The sequence below is a fragment of the Colletotrichum graminicola genome, assembly GCF_000149035.1.
Source record: "Colletotrichum graminicola M1.001 genomic scaffold supercont1.14, whole genome shotgun sequence".
NCBI classification, from domain to species: Eukaryota; Fungi; Ascomycota; class Sordariomycetes; order Glomerellales; family Glomerellaceae; genus Colletotrichum; species Colletotrichum graminicola.
The window spans coordinates 20,431-36,874 of record NW_007361018.1 but is presented as its reverse complement, the minus strand read 5'-3'; the positions used below and the strand labels follow the sequence as shown (position 1 = coordinate 36,874).

At 52.1% G+C, this 16,444-nt stretch overlaps 6 protein-coding genes across 6 annotated transcripts; 3 read left to right on the top strand and 3 right to left on the bottom strand.

The window, feature by feature from the left end:
- Positions 1-407: 407 nt before the first annotated feature.
- On the top strand, positions 408-3,266 carry GLRG_04360 (uncharacterized protein; the record flags this gene model as incomplete). The annotated part of the gene is made up of 4 exons (XM_008095045.1): positions 408-2,385; positions 2,455-2,731; positions 2,783-2,886; positions 2,941-3,266. The coding sequence occupies 4 exons, from the start codon at positions 408-410 to the stop codon at positions 3,264-3,266; spliced, it is 2,685 nt and encodes an 894-aa protein (XP_008093236.1).
- Positions 3,267-3,777: 511 nt separating this feature from the next.
- On the top strand, positions 3,778-4,587 carry GLRG_04359 (uncharacterized protein; the record flags this gene model as incomplete). Its single annotated transcript, XM_008095044.1, has 2 exons — positions 3,778-4,025; positions 4,086-4,587. The coding sequence occupies 2 exons, from the start codon at positions 3,778-3,780 to the stop codon at positions 4,585-4,587; spliced, it is 750 nt and encodes a 249-aa protein (XP_008093235.1).
- Positions 4,588-5,123: 536 nt separating this feature from the next.
- On the bottom strand, positions 5,124-6,214 carry GLRG_04358 (uncharacterized protein; the record flags this gene model as incomplete). The annotated part of the gene is made up of 2 exons (XM_008095043.1): positions 5,124-5,407; positions 5,446-6,214. 2 exons carry the CDS (start codon positions 6,212-6,214, stop codon positions 5,124-5,126), a joined length of 1,053 nt encoding a protein of 350 aa, XP_008093234.1.
- Positions 6,215-10,469: 4,255 nt separating this feature from the next.
- Positions 10,470-12,186, top strand: GLRG_04357 (F-box domain-containing protein; the record flags this gene model as incomplete). The annotated part of the gene is made up of 2 exons (XM_008095042.1): positions 10,470-10,843; positions 10,923-12,186. 2 exons carry the CDS (start codon positions 10,470-10,472, stop codon positions 12,184-12,186), a joined length of 1,638 nt encoding a protein of 545 aa, XP_008093233.1.
- A 570-nt stretch (positions 12,187-12,756) lies between these two features.
- GLRG_04356 (uncharacterized protein) lies at positions 12,757-13,389 on the bottom strand (the record flags this gene model as incomplete). Its single annotated transcript, XM_008095041.1, has 1 exon — positions 12,757-13,389. The coding sequence occupies one exon, from the start codon at positions 13,387-13,389 to the stop codon at positions 12,757-12,759; it is 633 nt and encodes a 210-aa protein (XP_008093232.1).
- Positions 13,390-13,934: 545 nt separating this feature from the next.
- On the bottom strand, positions 13,935-15,681 carry GLRG_04355 (uncharacterized protein; the record flags this gene model as incomplete). The annotated part of the gene is made up of 4 exons (XM_008095040.1): positions 13,935-13,973; positions 14,158-15,374; positions 15,469-15,600; positions 15,666-15,681. 4 exons carry the CDS (start codon positions 15,679-15,681, stop codon positions 13,935-13,937), a joined length of 1,404 nt encoding a protein of 467 aa, XP_008093231.1.
- Between the last annotated feature and the right edge of the window lie 763 nt (positions 15,682-16,444).

Below are 16,444 nucleotides of genomic sequence, written 5' to 3'. Positions count from 1 at the left end.
CAGTGCTTCTTTGCAGAGCTTGCTCCGCAGCTTTGCTAATCTTTCGGTGCCGCGTCGGATTTTAAGAATTTCATACAGGCCGTAGACTCCATGGCCTGATCCATACTCCGTACTCGAGTTCCCATTCCGCCTTGCAACCAAAATCGCACGAGGTCCGTTCCCTTTTAACACTAAATCTTCAGTTGAAGTATAAGCTACGGTTTTGGCTTACCATCATCTTTCCAGTCCTGTATTGAGATCGTTTAATACCTACGCAGGTCTTGAACGCACCTTCACTAACGAACGTCGAGCGGCCACATCGAACTCATCCTCACGAATCTACTGACGCTCTCACTTGTCTCAATCCACAAGAACCAGTACTGGTTTTCACACCCTTTGCGCGTCTATCGACAGTACCCTGAACGAAGATGTACGGACCGCTTGGGCCCGAAACCGAGGTGTTCGCCAATGCGCTCGATGATTGTCTCGCACCTCAGGGCACAGTTGAAGAGAAGCATGCAAGAATTCTAGATCTGGTGGATGCGTACTATGAATACGCGGACCATACCCTAACAGCCTTGCGCAGACAAGTTCGGCAGGGCTCGGCTGGCGACACCGAGATGGACTTGGACGAAGACGAAGATGCCGACCCTGCCGCAAGCATAGAAGAAATCCGCGGATGGGAGCAAGAGAGACAGACATGGGATCTCATCCGTCGCCTCATCCCGCTGAGATATTCTGCACGAAAGGCGACTGGCAAGCAGGCTTCGATCGTTACAAAGGACGGAGAGGGCGATGACATCTGGCGCGCGTTTCTTGCAAACGATCGGCTGGCTGTAGAGAGAAAAACCATTCTCGAATGGCTGCAACACAACGCAAGAACTGGGCCCGATCTTGACGACTTGGTACGAGAGCTACAGCAGAACGCTGACAGAGGAGACATTATTGCGCATGGCTGGATACATACAAGGTCTGCCATCAAGCTACAGAAGAGTGTTATCGGATCCACACGCCCTCTTGACGTTCAATTTCCCGAAGTGTCTCGTTCCCTTGTCAATTCGGACAAGGCGCCACTTGTTGCCGAATTAGATCCAGACTCTGTGACCAGGCAGTGCCGAAAGCTGGAGCCACAGGACGAATACTTCGAGCGGGCAATTTGGGTTGGTTGCTTCCAGCTTCTTCGGAGGGGTAGCAGCTTGGAGGATATGAGAGAATGGTGCCTCGAAAGGACAGAAGTTTGGCGGGCCGTTTCCATGTCCGCATTACCCCTCGCTACAAAGCATGGCGAGGAAAATTCCATGGAAGACCCATCAGCACTTGCGCTCTGGAGACGCATCTGCTTTGCAGCGGCACGCCATGGCGGCACCGACGACATCGAGAGGGCTGTCTACGGTGTGTTGTCAGGGGACATTCCTAGTGTTCAAAAAGTGTGCAAGACTTGGGACGACTTTATGTTCATGCACTACAACGCTCTGCTTCGTACGCAATTCGACACATTTGTTCTCGGCCAATGCCCCCCTGAGGTATCGACATCTCTTCGTTCATCATTCGCCGCTTTCGACGCTGTACAATTTCATGGCGACCCTAGCACGCTGGAACAACGCCTGGTCCATAGCCTCGAAACAAACCCTCAAACCGGCCATGAAGCACTGGAACCCGTCAAGACACTCCAAGCCGCTATAATTACGAAAGAGCTGGAAAAACACTTCTACGAACAGGGTGTAGCCATCACACTCAAGGCCAACTCGAAGGAATCTTCCGCACTCATGCCCGATAATTCTTGCCACGACGTCAGCGTGGTCCCGGAGAAGTTTGCTGATTTCGAGAACCCTGGCCGTCTACGACTTGCCGTTCATGCCCTCATCATCTTTGGCACACTCGATAAGCTCGTCGACTCACCGCCAAACTCGTCAACGATGAGCTGGAGGCCCGACCGCCGCGAAATACAAGAAAACACGATCACGCTTTACATTAGCTTGTTACGTCTTTCCGGCCTGGAAGAATTGATACCCCTTTACTGCTCTAGGATTCGCGATCAGAGAGCCCTCCAGGTGCTTAGTACGAACCTACTACCCATCACTGACAATGAGGCCCGCCTAGTCCAGCTCAGTCTCATCCGCAAGGCAGGACTGGATGTGCTGGAGTTTGTGAAGTACCAACCAGCATCCCTGTTTCGATGCATAGACGTCGATACCGCAAAGATACAGACTTTCCAGATCTTGGACAACGGGCCACCATCTCTCAAATACGGCCGTTCGATTAGGACGGACTTTTTCGGAGAAGATCCAGATACTATCGATTCTATCGACGAGCGTTTGATTCGCTCGGTGGAATGGCTCCTGCTTGTTGACGAGGCCTGGCCTCATGTGTTTTGTGTTGGCGTGGATATCTACAAGTATTTTCTTAGTAAGTCGTCACATTATGTTTTTGATGTTTTAAGTGCTTTTCCGCTGACTCCAGCTTGTGTGTCAACAGGGACCATGCGCTTGAACGCTGCCAGAAGTTTTGCCAACCGGGTACCTTTCAGCACTATTATGCGGCAAAGGGTGGAACTCCCCGAGCAGGACGACAACGATCCTTGGTGGCCCGAGGATGCAGAATTCTGGGCTGGCCAGATCGAAGCCGCTGGTGCGAAGAGCCTTTCGCCAAGCCAAATTGCTTCGGAGGCACGAGCCTTCCGTGAGCTTGAGTGTCTGGTCAAGGCCTTGGATACGATGGAGACGATTGCTTCACTGGCAGAGCTTTCAAAGGAGTGGGTTGAAACAATTTTCTCGGCCGTGGCCCCTCACTGACCATGATTTAGGGACCCGTCTGTCAAGAGAGATTTCTGGGCCAAGGTCGGAAATGAGGTCAAATCCGCGAAAGAGCATGTGCGGCCACTGCTCAAAAACTGGCTGCGGAGTCAGGGTAGCGTTTATCAAGGCTCCTTCTTTGGGCAAGCACTGACTGTATTCTTGATAGAAGACACCGAACTGGAGTCGCTACGGGACATGTATCTTCCCGAGACGCTTCTTGCTTTCATCAGCTCCCTTCATTTCGCCGGCACCACCCTGACAAGGGACAACTTCCTGGAATGCATGGAACTGGCAGCCACTATCGCCGAGAAGGGATCCGACGTTGCCGAGTGCTTCATGAAGGCTAACCGGATGAAAGAACTGGTGGAAAGCTTTGCTGCCTGTAGCAAGGCTTTGGCGATTGCGTCGAGTGAGAAGAAGACAGCTGGTTCGAGCAGCAAGAAACTACGCGAAATGGGATGGACTCGGGATATCTGGTCTGTGAAGCATTAGGATGGGGGGTTACAGTGAACAAGCAAAGCACAAAGGGGCAAAAAATAGGGAAAATTGCTTGAGAAGGCTGTAGACTTTGGTCAACAATCGCGATACGTCTAGTAAAAAAAGCTGGTTGCTTACGAGCGAAGTATTCGGAGGGGGAGTCTAGGACCGGCACACTCAATATCAAATAATAAAGTGATGATACCAATATTTCAGGGATCGAATGCGACCTTCCATGACTTGTAGTTCGTCGTGAATGTTCTCCAAGCCTTTTTGTGCGGTTATTACTGTTGCCGTCTTATCTTATCGAGTAAGTAAACCCCCGCCACCCCACCCCCACCCCCTAGCTGGGGTCTGTGGTACCGACTTTGCCGATCGCCTGACGTCGCTTTGTCCGGAGGGGTGGATGCGACTGGCCAGCTTCAATCTCTCTTAGCCATCGCCATCTGAGCAGGGCCTCAAAAGGTTGGACTCAAAATAGGTGTACATAAGAACCTACCCATCTCATAACTTCTCTATTCGCGCCATGAACGCAGTTCCTCCGCCTGTGCCCCCCCCGAAACCGGGCAGCCATGAAACCAGTCGTATCGGCACGCCGATTACATCCAACTCACCCCGGCCTAGCACCGGTGCCGGGGCTGGTCCCGATGCAAATAGTGCCAGTGGAGGTCGGATTCACCCGGCCTACCAACCCGCCGGTCTTGAGTTTGCCCGACCAGAGCCTGTCCCCGATCCAGGGGACCAGTGGCTTCCGAGGGTGTTGCAAGACAAGTCGTAAGCATTTCATGCCCGCATCGATTCACTCACCCTCCTCGTCGCTGACTACGGCCGTAGAAAGCAAGACCTTGCCGACATAGCGACAAGCCCAGAACTTCTCAACGCCCTCACCCACGCGCCGAGTACAATTCACCCCTCTCTCTCCTCCTCACATCGGGCCCTCCAGTCGGCCTTGGCTGAGAACCTCGAGCTTGCCTCACGACTCGTCGAGCTCGAGTCTCGGTTAGCCCATCAACGGTCCACAACACAAGCGCAACTCCTCTCCACACATGCTCTCGAGCGCCAATGGAGGCAAAAGCAATCAGATATGGACCACGCGCTTGCCCCTTTTTCTCCGGCATCCATGTATCAGCGCTTGGGACAAGGTGTGCACGAACAGGCTTCTGTATGCCATGTTCTGGAGGAAAGCTTCATTGAAGGGGAAGGGGACGGTGCATATGCGTCGGAGAGAGAGACGCTGGACTGGATCAAGAGGTACAGAGATGCGAAGGTCCTGTACTACCTTAGACAAGAGCGAAAGGAACGATGGGACGAAGGTCGTGTCGGTGGCTGGAGGTAAAAGCACCCGGCCGCAGTTAAATACTGGCCGATTTTGTCAAAAGTGGAACGCGGAGAAACAGATAACAATATCATGGGAAAAGAAGGGGGAGCGGTTCCAGCACAATTCGCACTCAAGCTACTGCAAAATTCGTCTCATGCAAAGGGAGACACAAGCCGCCGCCCTACGCTACCCTGAGCAAGAGGCCATGCTGGTCAGATGTACTAAACTATTGGAGAGTTTGCATCTGTGAACGCTGATGAGGAGTTTTCTCGACTGCTGGAAAGTCGAAAATATCCATAATTACTTGGGCTGTGACGGGAATATCCAAAACCAGCAAAATTTGGGAGGACTTAAGCTTCACAGCATGTTATAAATGGACCGAGCCGTGAACCGTTCATGGCCTTTAGGCTTGTCGCCGTGGCCCCATCTGTCGTCCATATCCCATGGGAAGGGTTCACAAAGGGGCGTAAAGCCGCATCCCGGCTCTCCCACAATATCCTTCGTCTAGGTGAACACGTGCAATCCGAACCTAGCCGAGAAGGACTGACAGTCATTCAGGCAAGACTGAAAGGGCTTCGTTTCATTTCGGGGCTCCGGGGGCTCATGGGAAGCGCAAAGAGGCCTTCCTCCTGGTCTTGGTCTTGTTGCTTCGAGGAGAAGGCACTTTTGCTTAGAACAGCGTCCAATGAAACCGAACCTTCTACAGGTGGGTTACCAGGCGTCGTTTGTCGGATAAAACTCGAGAAGGACGAGACTGCGATGTCACTGGATGTTGGAGAGAAGGATATTGTACGCACATGCGCACTCTCGTCTGCGGACATCGAATCAGTGTCTGTACCTAAGGAGGGTCAAAGTATCCTCCAACGAGCGCCTTACCAGCCGAGCCAGCAACCAAGTCAGCGGCGGACGTGGCTAGTTTCAACCCTTTAAGCTTCTCCCCGAGCCTGCCGGCGACTGGCGATTTGGGAGAAACCGGGCTAGGCGGAGTCGGAGATGCGACCATTGTTGCGTTCTGAACAACGTCCGGCTTAAGAGTAACGCCGAAGTGACGGGTTATCCATTGTCTTTCTTGGAGCGCCATTTCCAGGCCAACACTTTCGGTGTTGGTCTTCATCTCGATTTCGACCTCTTTCTGGAGCCCGGAAAGCCTCTTTTTGGCCCAAATTGTATGGAGGATGCCTCGCAACCCGACGTCCAGGTTGCCAGCGGCCAAGCCGGGTGGAAAAATGGCAGGCAGTGGCCTAGTAGTGAGCCAGGTGTCGTCTGGATGGGAAATTGTAACGACCGGCGGAACGGTGGCACCAGGAGGGAGCAAAAAGTACACGCGTTTGTTTGTTCCAGTAACCTCGTCGCTAGCAGGGAGGTAGTTTGTCTTTCCCTCCCAAGAAACTTCCCAGGCCTTGGATGTTGCCGATGCTAGGGGTAGAACGGACGTAGAGGCCGAAGGATCCCATTCAACCATGAGAATCTTAGTGCCTTCGTTGCCTTTGCCTGTCTCAAACTCAAAGCGAGCGAGTGCGAGTGCAAAGGGGGCAGCGTCGGCGGCAGTGTCAGGTGTGGCGTCCGTGAGGCGAGCGGGGAGGTCACGACCAGTCACCAACGAGTCGGGGGTCGAGGAGGGCCGAAGGGCATCCGGTTCCTCCATGTCTTCGTTTGCGGCTGGATAGCGTTCGGTACGGGGCCTGGTGCGAAGTAGTTTGAGCGGAAGCACAAACCTAGTGCGGGGCCGATGGATTTGCGGCCTACTTAGGTACCGAAGCAACGGCAGAATCTAGACACTCATGCATACCTAGGGTAACGCAGGCCAACTGAGACTCCAGTCAGACCCGAACAGGAGTGTGGATGATTAATCCGTCACACAGGAAATGTACCTAGGGCAGCACTGAGCAAGAAAGGGAAGGGGCGAGACTACGAGAACGGGTGCTGCAGCGAGTGGTGCAGAACAGGGAGGGTAAATTTCAAGTTGAGATAGGTATGATCGCAACAGTGGTGGAAGCGGCATGAATACATGAACATGGGCAGAACGAGGCCAAAGCAGGAGAAGGAGTAGGAACTAGCAAGCCGATTTTGGCGGGGAGTGGAACGCGGAGACAGAGAAGTAGATGGCAAGCTGGCCACACAGTCTGGTGCTGAGGCAGGGACAATGCGGATGTAATATTTGCCAGCATGTCCAGGATCGACGAGCGACGTAATGGGGCAATCAACGCGTGTAAACCATCATTGGGCTCTGCTTGTTGTACCGTAGAGCACAAGCGGAGTATGTGAGGTTACGCACAGCTCAAGATGGCGGTCATAGGTTATTACTGCGGAGAACCGTTAGGTTGAATGAAGGGCTTGCCTTCGGCGTCATGATATTTACTGTATGCGTGACTGGAAGATGCGAAAGCATGTATTACTTGAAACTAAGTGCACATCTTAACTGCCATTTTGATAAAATGTCACACGGGCTTTCGCGACCGAGTGGATGTTGGCTTAGGTATTGCGCTTCATTGAAACAACGGTTAAGGCTCCCGCTCCATCCCAGGCAGAAGCGGAGGAAACGCGGAGCAATATGAAGGAAAATGGAGTCGCTACCGGAAAAGCTGGAAGCACAGTCAGGATCTCCACAAATCACCGGGGGATCTCGGCCAACCATGGCTTGGACATGGGCGTGATGAAGGCGCGAGAGAAACTGCCAATGCAGTGTGCGGCGGGAAGAGGGCCGGCATTAGGAAGAAAAACCAACTTGACCAAATACCTAGGCAACGACTTTCAAGGGAATGTAGCCCTTCCTGGTGTTCCGCACGGTAAAGTAAACTGTCATAGGACCTGTCATCGCATGTAGTGCTGGAGAGCAGCAGTGGCGCAAGCTTTCGGGTCGAGTAACGTGCGTGCACGCAGAAGCGTCCATACAAGTATCCGAAAATGTCCGGGGCCCGATTAGCTGCAGACCGGCTTAGAGCCTGTGCAATGGAGCTGATCGCTGTACTCTACTAACAGTCAGTAGAAGCGGCTGGAATGATCGCTGCGTGGGTGGAAACAGGACGCAAGGACGTAAACGCTGCAACTGTACTGTCTATATAGGGAAAAAATAGTAGTAGTGGTGGTGGTAGTGGTAGTGGTAGTGGTGGTAGTAATGGTAATGGTATACGATGTATATCAACGGGGAGAGGCTAGAGAACGGCCGCGGTAGGTCCGAGGGGCTCTACCTACGATTGGGTACCTAGTTTACGTACATACGCCATCCAGCAGATCTCGAGTGCTTCTCCGTGGTACGTATCTTCCCCGGTGCCCACCACTGGCAGTCAGGCAGCGTTATTGTCTCCATTTCCCCGCTAGAACCCACACAGCTTATCCATCCGATACGGCTCCAAGCCGCTTGTGTCGGTTTTATCGCTTCAACTTCGGCCACTTCGGTCGAACTAATAGCGTTTCAATTGCAAACACTTCCAAAGCGCCTCAGTAGACACAAGTTTTGAGACACGCACCGCCCTGCGTATAAATACAATATCCGCCACCTTGTACTGAGATACGCAGCCAAGGCGGTTCCTCAAGCCTGCCATTTTTGCGGAAATAATCCATCACATCCACTGTTATGCGGCGGTCGAAATTTGCTCTTAATTGTGCATCTTTGAAGGAACTAGACTTGAGAAGAAAACCCGGGAGACTGAATGACGGTTCGACCAAACACCGTCTGCGAATGCAGAGCCTGTAACTGCTCTACGTAACAGACCCATGTCTCAAGCTGCTCGCATGGCCAAACGCCGGCCACAGCCGCCTGCACTTGGTTTATTCGGGACGGCAGAAACGTGCAGCATCGAAGCAACTTCATGAACATTCACCAAGCACTATGTACCCGGAGAATACCCAGTTCGATGTCAAATGCATTTCAATCGGCTGAGCAGTACGAAGCATCCAACTGCACAAAACTTTGGCTACGTTCTTGGTTAGCTGCTACTTGCTACTTTATATCTGAATGTCTCGGGTTGCGGACACGCTCTTGTGTGGGGTGGCGATGATCCATTGGTAAATGAATAGCAACTGTTTGCGACGATGGGTTATCGGAGAGAACGAACGAAAGAGCGGCTAACAGATCGAGTGACGGAGCAAAGAAAGACCAGCACTCAACGGCCGGCCCGTAATGCTCAATGTTCAGGAACGGTTCCGTTCCGAGGCCGAACTGGCCCACGCTAGACGCCCCTAAAGTAGACCGACCCAAGGTAACGTTAGGATGCCATCATGTGGAGGCTTGATACACAGAATATAACTCCAACCCAGCGTGTTTGATGTGAGGTAATGCCCTTGAAGGCTAAGTAAGACATACAGAAATTGATAGCGAGCGATCATGCCTTCAAAGCAGGCCGTCGCGTCTGGTTTGTCAGGCGAAGCAACTATCAAGCTACCTTGGCACTTGCGGTTGTCCTTGTCAATGATAGAAGATGATGTCTTGGTCTGGAAGGCCAAGGCTCGGAGTGATAGTGAGAAGAACAGCAAGACATGTGGTTATATGTCCTTTAAAACCGTATATTGCGGTATTGAGTTTCTGTTCCGAAAGAAACAGGATGTTGAGAGGATAAAAGAAATAAGGTGAGAGACAATCGTATAGGTAGTCACCTGCAGGTGTTCTAACTTATCGTGCAGGGGTACGTATGGTGTAGAAAAATAATGGATCAGGGTAAAGAAAGTAGATACTACAGTGTAGGCCGGTAAGTTACCTAGGTAGCTAGTAGGGTAGGTACCTACTTCAGATGGATTGTGGGGTGGAAAGGCTCCGTCCGGACACATTTGCGGTGTTTTCCTCGGCCGCTTTTCATCGCTCCCACCGTTGAGTGCTCATCTTACCGTAAGGCTTTAAGTTTTTACACGGTACTCGCGACACAGACTCGTTACCGGCTAGTGTAGGCCTGTTGTGCGGCAGCCTTTGTTCTTGACTTTCCAGACAAACGGCAGAAGCCACTAAGCACAGTATCGATGACCGTGTTAGGCCTCCTAGCCCCTCCCTGAACAAGCAAGTGCCCTTCTTTACTTGGACCTCTCCACTAATTCGCCGCACATACCGCCGGGCCACCCAGAACCAGCGGATGGACGATCCTCTCTGACTCTCCTCCAGTGCTGGTTTGGCTGTTCTCCCTCCTGCCCGCCAACCAACCGTCCTGTCGCCTTACCTCACCTGACCTCACTCACCATTCAACTATTGACCTAGTCCGTCCGAGGAAAAGGGAGGGAGACCCTGTACCTTCCCGTCACCACCCGGGAAATGGTCACTCACTAAAGCTGCAATTCACCCGCCCACACCCACGCCCACATCCATCAACACCCATGCTTCCATATGACACGGACCACATAGGCCCTAGACTGGACTGGACTAGACGAGTGCGCTCTGCTGCTCTCCTCTCTGGCTGATTGCTTCTTCACATCTTCTCCCGTCCCAACCAACTTCGAACACCACGCCCAAGACGTTACCGCCACTGGCCACAGCTCTTCACCAACATTGCCCGGCCTCGCTTCCGCAGCAGACTTTCCTTCATCGCCTATACTTATCAAACGATATTTTCTTCGTTTGTGTTGTGGGTTCTCGCCTGTTAGCCCCCGTCTTGCCAACATTCGATTGCGGTGCCTTATCCGCTGCCCTTCGTAATCTTCTCCCGGGAATTTCGCTCTTTCGGCTTGAATCAGAACGAAGTCTGTACAGAAGAAACGGCAGCTTGAACTCCCTCCTACTTATTTAGACTCTGCCGATGGCCTCCAATATCTAGCCATGTGTGAGCTGCCAATGTTCGGCATCGTCGACTTTACGAGTGCCACCTACGCTCGAATCCGTTCCGATTAGACAGCATCTGTCAATGACCATATGCTGCACTCGTTTGATCCCGTTCCCCCGTTCTCCAGGCTGCGTCATCGTCTAGTACGATAGCAGGAACATGGATCCGCCTCACATAACCGAGTTCGCTTCCGAGCGCTACTTCAGTAAACTTAGCCAACTCAGCGAGTCTCCCACGACCCATGATGCTCAGCATAACCATCAACTACGCGATCCTCCACTACTTCCTCCGCAACCTTTTTCTACGCCACCGCTTCCCTCCCACACGGCGCCGCCTTCTTCCTTCATTCTCCCACTTCGTACATCGAAAGCGAATGAATCCGAAGTCGATTTCCCTCGCTCGTCAGACCAGAAACGCCCCGAGAAAAGCCGTTTGTTTAGTCTTCGATCCAAGGTTTCGATTCTTCACGCCAAGTCTTCTACATCACAAACCGACCCGCACGAACCTACTGCAGGGTTTCTCAGGCCCAAGACGTTTGTTACTCCTATTCCTCCCTGTTCAACTCTCAGGACACGGCTAAAGGCATTGACGGAAAGCCTAACTCATCTATAGACAATCTTTCGGCCAGTTATTCCTTGCCCTACCCACCGAACTTCAGATTCAGGTCATCTCCTCCCTACCACTTACCGATGTGCTCAACCTTCGCCGAGTCTCGAAATCTTGGCATGCCATTGTCACGTTGAACGAAGCCCCTATTGTTCGGCACCATCTAGAGCGACATATCCCGGCATATGCCCTGCGTTTATATCCATCGAACGACCCTAGCAGCGCTAACTTTCATCACCTATGCGGTCTGTGGCACCGCCTACATGTTGCGGCTAAACTCTCATTTCTCATGTGTGAGTGGATCACAAAAGAGATTTTCCTGAGGACGACAGAAGTGCAACGTCTCGAATTCGCGCCGCAGCGGGAACGCATGCGCCGGCGCCTCATTCCGCTATTATTTACCGTGTTTCATTTCTTCGAAACCTACCGAAAGCTACATCTACAGCATATCCTCGACCACAACGGCCACGGCTTGCTACAAGTGCCCTATACACTAAATCCTATCGAGGTTGAAATCATGAACATGTACGACGATCAGACGCTTCTGCGCGTTCACCAAGTCTTTCCGCTCATCATCTCTTCTTTCTGCCGAAGATTGCGTCCACCATCATATGCCGGTCGTGTCGAACGATCTCTTAGGGGTTACTTGAAAGAAAGGCCTTCAGACGAAGTCCATGTTGCCATTCTATGCGTTGGTGGTTTGCGACAAGTGGAAAGGCTTTGGGAGATCAAAGGATACAACAGCAGGAGGGGAGCGGTTGATACCTGGTACAATTCGATTGCAAAAGATTCGACCGAACCAACCGTCAAACAACGACGGAGTATCATTGGTCTGAGCCGTAAAAAGTCGACAGTGTCTGTTAAGGACTCGTCCAAATCGACCCAACAAGAAGGGTTTCCAGCACGTCGCGGTTCAAGGACATCTCTTGAAGATCCCGTCGATCCCTACGATACGAACTTGGTCTTCAACACTAGCCTGGCGGCCGGTATGCCTATGGGGCCATTGGGGCGCGAGCATGTCCGTCACATACTTGCGGACTTGCCTAGTCTGCAGGAAATCTGGCTGAAGACAGCCGAGGCTATGATCTTAGAGAGAGGTATTGTGGAGCGTACTCAAGACATTAAGCGCAATGCACAAGTCATGTTGGAGCTGATCCGCGATGACGGGATGGATGAGGAGGACGAGTGGTGGTATGGGCGTAGTACCCCTGAGTCCATTCGCCCTCCGCTCGAGGCGATAGACGAGGACCCTATGGACAGCGGCACATGACAATGGCACGGCGTGTTGGGCATTTATGGGCGTTTAGGTCAGCCAGGGAAATCGGCTTTTGGGGCAAAGGCGCAGGGGCGCCTCTTTAAAAAAATATATACGGACTACCTCAATGCTCTCTTTTGTCGGAACTCGCATGGGCAGGGGTACAGATATGGATAGAGATACTGGCATGATTTTGTCGCAGTATCACTTTTTTCTATGTATTCATGCCGGATATGTCTGGTACTTGTCTTGTCAACTCAATTGTAACAAGTTGTTTTGATCAAAAAGACCCTTGTTCCAACGCGTCAAACGCTCATCCTGGACCGTTCCTTGCCAAATGAGAAGAAGGCGACACGAATAAGCCATCGTCGAAGTTCCGTAGTTGGCAAAGGTAAGTTGACCCACAAGAGATGGCATACATGTACAGACGGAATGACACAGCTACATCATTATATACTTCGAGAGAGCGACTTACTTCCTAGTATTTAATAGATATGGCCTGTACAGTCGTGCACAGTTCGACAAAAATGCATACAGGCTATTGTTCATAATGCAGTCGTCACGGATGCAGTGTCTTGCTGGTTACTAACGTCTCAGGCTATGATACATGCGCTCCCTCAACGCAGACTCTGTGTTTTCGCTATTGAAAGATGGGAGGCTCATGCTTGAAGATGCGCCATAGGATGAGTTGATATCGGGCGAGGTTCGTTGCAAAGTCCCGTCGCCGATATCGTACGACGTCGAATTCATGTTTAAGCTAGCTTGGCTAGCTGAGTCAAGTCCCGCCATTTCAAGAAAAGATGAATCGGAATAGTCCTGGAACGAAGAAAGGTCTGAGCTCTGCGATCGATGTGCCTGGCGTTTCTGGAAAGCGGGAGAGTGGTGTTGCATGGAGCGTGACATGGGACTATGGTTGGTCTCTTGCGTCGGTATCGGTACTGCCATCTGCGCATTGAACGGTGGTTGTTGCACGCTTGTCAGCCCATGGTAGTCACGTCCACTGACCGATGAGGTAAAGGGGCTCCCGCTTTGTCGAGCTGTCGAGGTCATTTGGCCAGTCTTCGGGTTGGTGAGACGATGCTGGCTGGTAATTGGCCGCTTGTGTGTAGGGGATAGTTGCTGTTGCTGCTGTTGATGTTGCTGCTGATGATGTTGACGAGACTGAGTAGGCTGGACCTGGTCATGGATGCCTTGTACAGCTCTTCGTGGTATATTCATGGTAAATGTGTTTATAACCTCTGGTCTTTCTACCTGTTGTTGACTAGTCCCTGGCGTTCCTATATTGCTGCTGAATCCCACAGGCGTATTGGGCTCAGATTGCCGGTTGTTAGGAGTTTGTTGAAGCGTAGATCGGCTCGCAGAAATACTTAACTGCTGCCTAGACTTCTGCAAGCTACTATCGCCAACCCCATCGAGATTAGCATCATAGTGACCCGCTGATGAATCTGGTTGGGACCTGTGCGACTCGGTTTGGATGGCCTGTCTGACGTGGCCACTCAATTCGTGTTCTTGTTGAAGCTCTGTGGAAATCCTCTGTCTCTTCGCCGGTTGATATGCGCGTGCACTAGCCGGGTTAATAGAACTGTGATATCGAGCCAGCCGTGGTAAAGAGCCACTTTGGGATGTGACAGTCTCAACAGTTTCGGACGGAGTTTGTGCCGGGGCTGGAGTAATGGTCGAATGAACATCATAAGGATTGGATTGGTTTTCTTCTTGGGTAGATTTCCGCTTCCGCGCAATGCCCTTGGAATCTCCTCCGTTGTTCAAATCGTCTCCAACAGCTTCTCTGGCAGGCTCTGATACTGAAGGGCGATGTATGATCGCGACGGTATTCTGCGGCGGCTCGGTTTGCACGAGCGGAAGGATCATGATGGCGGATGACGAATGAGAAGCATACTCTGCAGCATTCGGAATTACTTCTCGCTCGCGATGGTCGATGTTTGTTAACGCTGGTACCGAGTGAGGATCGTGGTCACATGCGGGTACCGTTTCTTTAGGTCGGTTTTTGGAACCCTTGGGGCGTCCTGGTCCTGGTTTCCGTTTCTTAACGCCGACCATTCCGGTTTCAACAGGGTCATTGGGTGCGCTTGAGGGTATTGGCACAACCGAGGACCTCGCATCGTCTGCCACTTCATTCGGCAACATGGCGGAACCAGTTGCTGCGCTAGATACATCCTGAGCACTCTCAATCTCGTTGTTCAATATAGTCTTGTGCTTTGGCCGATTTTTGGAGCCTTTCGGTCTCCCTCGCCGCTTCGGAGTCGACGTAACGGGAGCTGCCTTGGCAGAAGCGCTGCCCAGCACACTGTCAGCAGCATTTGGACCGGCCATGACTTGATTGTTGCGAGACGGAGTCGTGGACCTTTGCTCCAGCTGCCCTTCTAGAATCTGTCCCTCGGTTCCTGTGGTATCGTCCATGTCGACCCAGCTGTCGTCCAGGACAGACTCCCTGACTAAACCACTGGTGACAAGGCTGTACCCTGTGGGATCTGCTAAGGGGCCAGCAGGAACAAATCGTTTCCTAGCAACATTGTCTTTCTTTCCCTTCGTATTCTTACTTCCTTTGGGGCGACCTCGTGGACGCTTCGACGGTGGGTGCTGTGCACTCTGTATCGACTCTTGACTGAGGGCTGGGAAAATTTCAGCAAGCCAGCCCACAAAGAGGGAACCAGGACCGTTAGCTTTTGCGCTCTCAGGAAAGGCTTCATTGGTGGGAGACTGCGTATTGGAAACCTCGCCGAAGAAGGCAAGTGCCTTGCATAATTGATCAACGACTAGAACAGGCTGCAAGCTTTGCAATAAACTCAGTAACCGAGCCTGTTCGGCCTTGGTTTCGGCTACGGTGAGTGGCGAGGTCTTCTGCCAGGCTCCATCGGGCTGTTGCGGGCTGGACGCGACTTGATCTTCGGGCCGATAGATGAACTTGCTGCGTTTAAAGGGAACATAGCGATCGGTCTGAGCTCGTTTGGCCGCAAGCTGAGTTCCCTCGCTTGTGCGCTTCGCTGCCGCGTCACGCTCCTGGGTTTCGTTGGTGGTGGAAAGGTCTATATGCATGACCCCAAAATTCCCTTTTCTAGCGTCCGTCTTGCCCTTCAGCTTGCTGGGTACAGGATTTCGGACGCGCCCATCTCTATATAGACCCAGAACATCATCTTTCGCGGGTGGACCTGTGTGCTGCAAGATACCAAACCCGTGAGCTTCGTCTGAGACTTCAAGGTTAGCAGCGTTTGTTACAGAACCTCACGCCGAGCAGCCAGCCACCAGACCGCATCGGACAACCAGATTGAGCTTACAAACCTTTTGGTTTTGTAGAGCCTGACGCAAAGGTTTGCGAGGTAGATCGAATCGGTGTGACAATCTCAGTACTAGTACGGGTGCCAGAATGCTCGAGCGAGGTAGACGCCACGTGCTTTAACGGTTGAAGTGATGCTAACGCGGCCGCGATTAGTCGAAAATTTACACATAATGGGTTTGGGCAAAGGCCGATATCATACCTGCGGTTGTAGCCATTATTGTGTGTGCAATCGTTGCATCGAGTAGACTTCATTCCCAACCCGAAAGAAAGACACCGTTGCGGCCCCGTTATACGTCCCCGTACAGCTTAGCTTCGGGTTCGGTTTAGCGTAGGGATTGGATGTCTGGGCTCGTGCTACTAGAAGAGAGCATCACGAAACCCAACTTGGTATTTAAAGGGGGCCCAATACCGGATGGTTGTTTACCGAGTCAACTGCATAGGTGTCCAGAAGGTTGATGCCATCGTCATCGTCATTCGGCACAGAAGGGAACAAGAGAGATGGTCGTATCAAACGGATCAAAGTATATCTGTCGTGAGTTCGAAAGCGGTGGATGGATTCGTTAGATGCGAGCAAATCTGCGGGTGCGCCACGTTTCGCGATGAGGGACGTCGGGACGTTCGTGATGGAGATTGGGACCTCTCCGCTATGGGATGGGATTGGAGGGGCGTCGACAGCCAGGATGAAGTTATCGAAGAGCTGACGAAGTACACCGTGAGAAAGTTAAGGGCAGTAGAGAAAATGAGACAGAGGAGTAAAGGGTAGAAGAGAGGGGGTGGCAGGACAGAGAGTATCTAGGTAGGTAGCTGTCGAGGTAGAACCACCTTAGCTACTATTACCTAGGGAAGCGAAGCGCATACAGAATACAGGAGTGCTGTTAATGGCCAAGGGTAGACAGTACCGTACTGTACAGCCCAACGCTCGGCGTAGAGAAGAAGAGGTACCTAACGGGAGACCATATGCCGTGTTGCAGTACATGC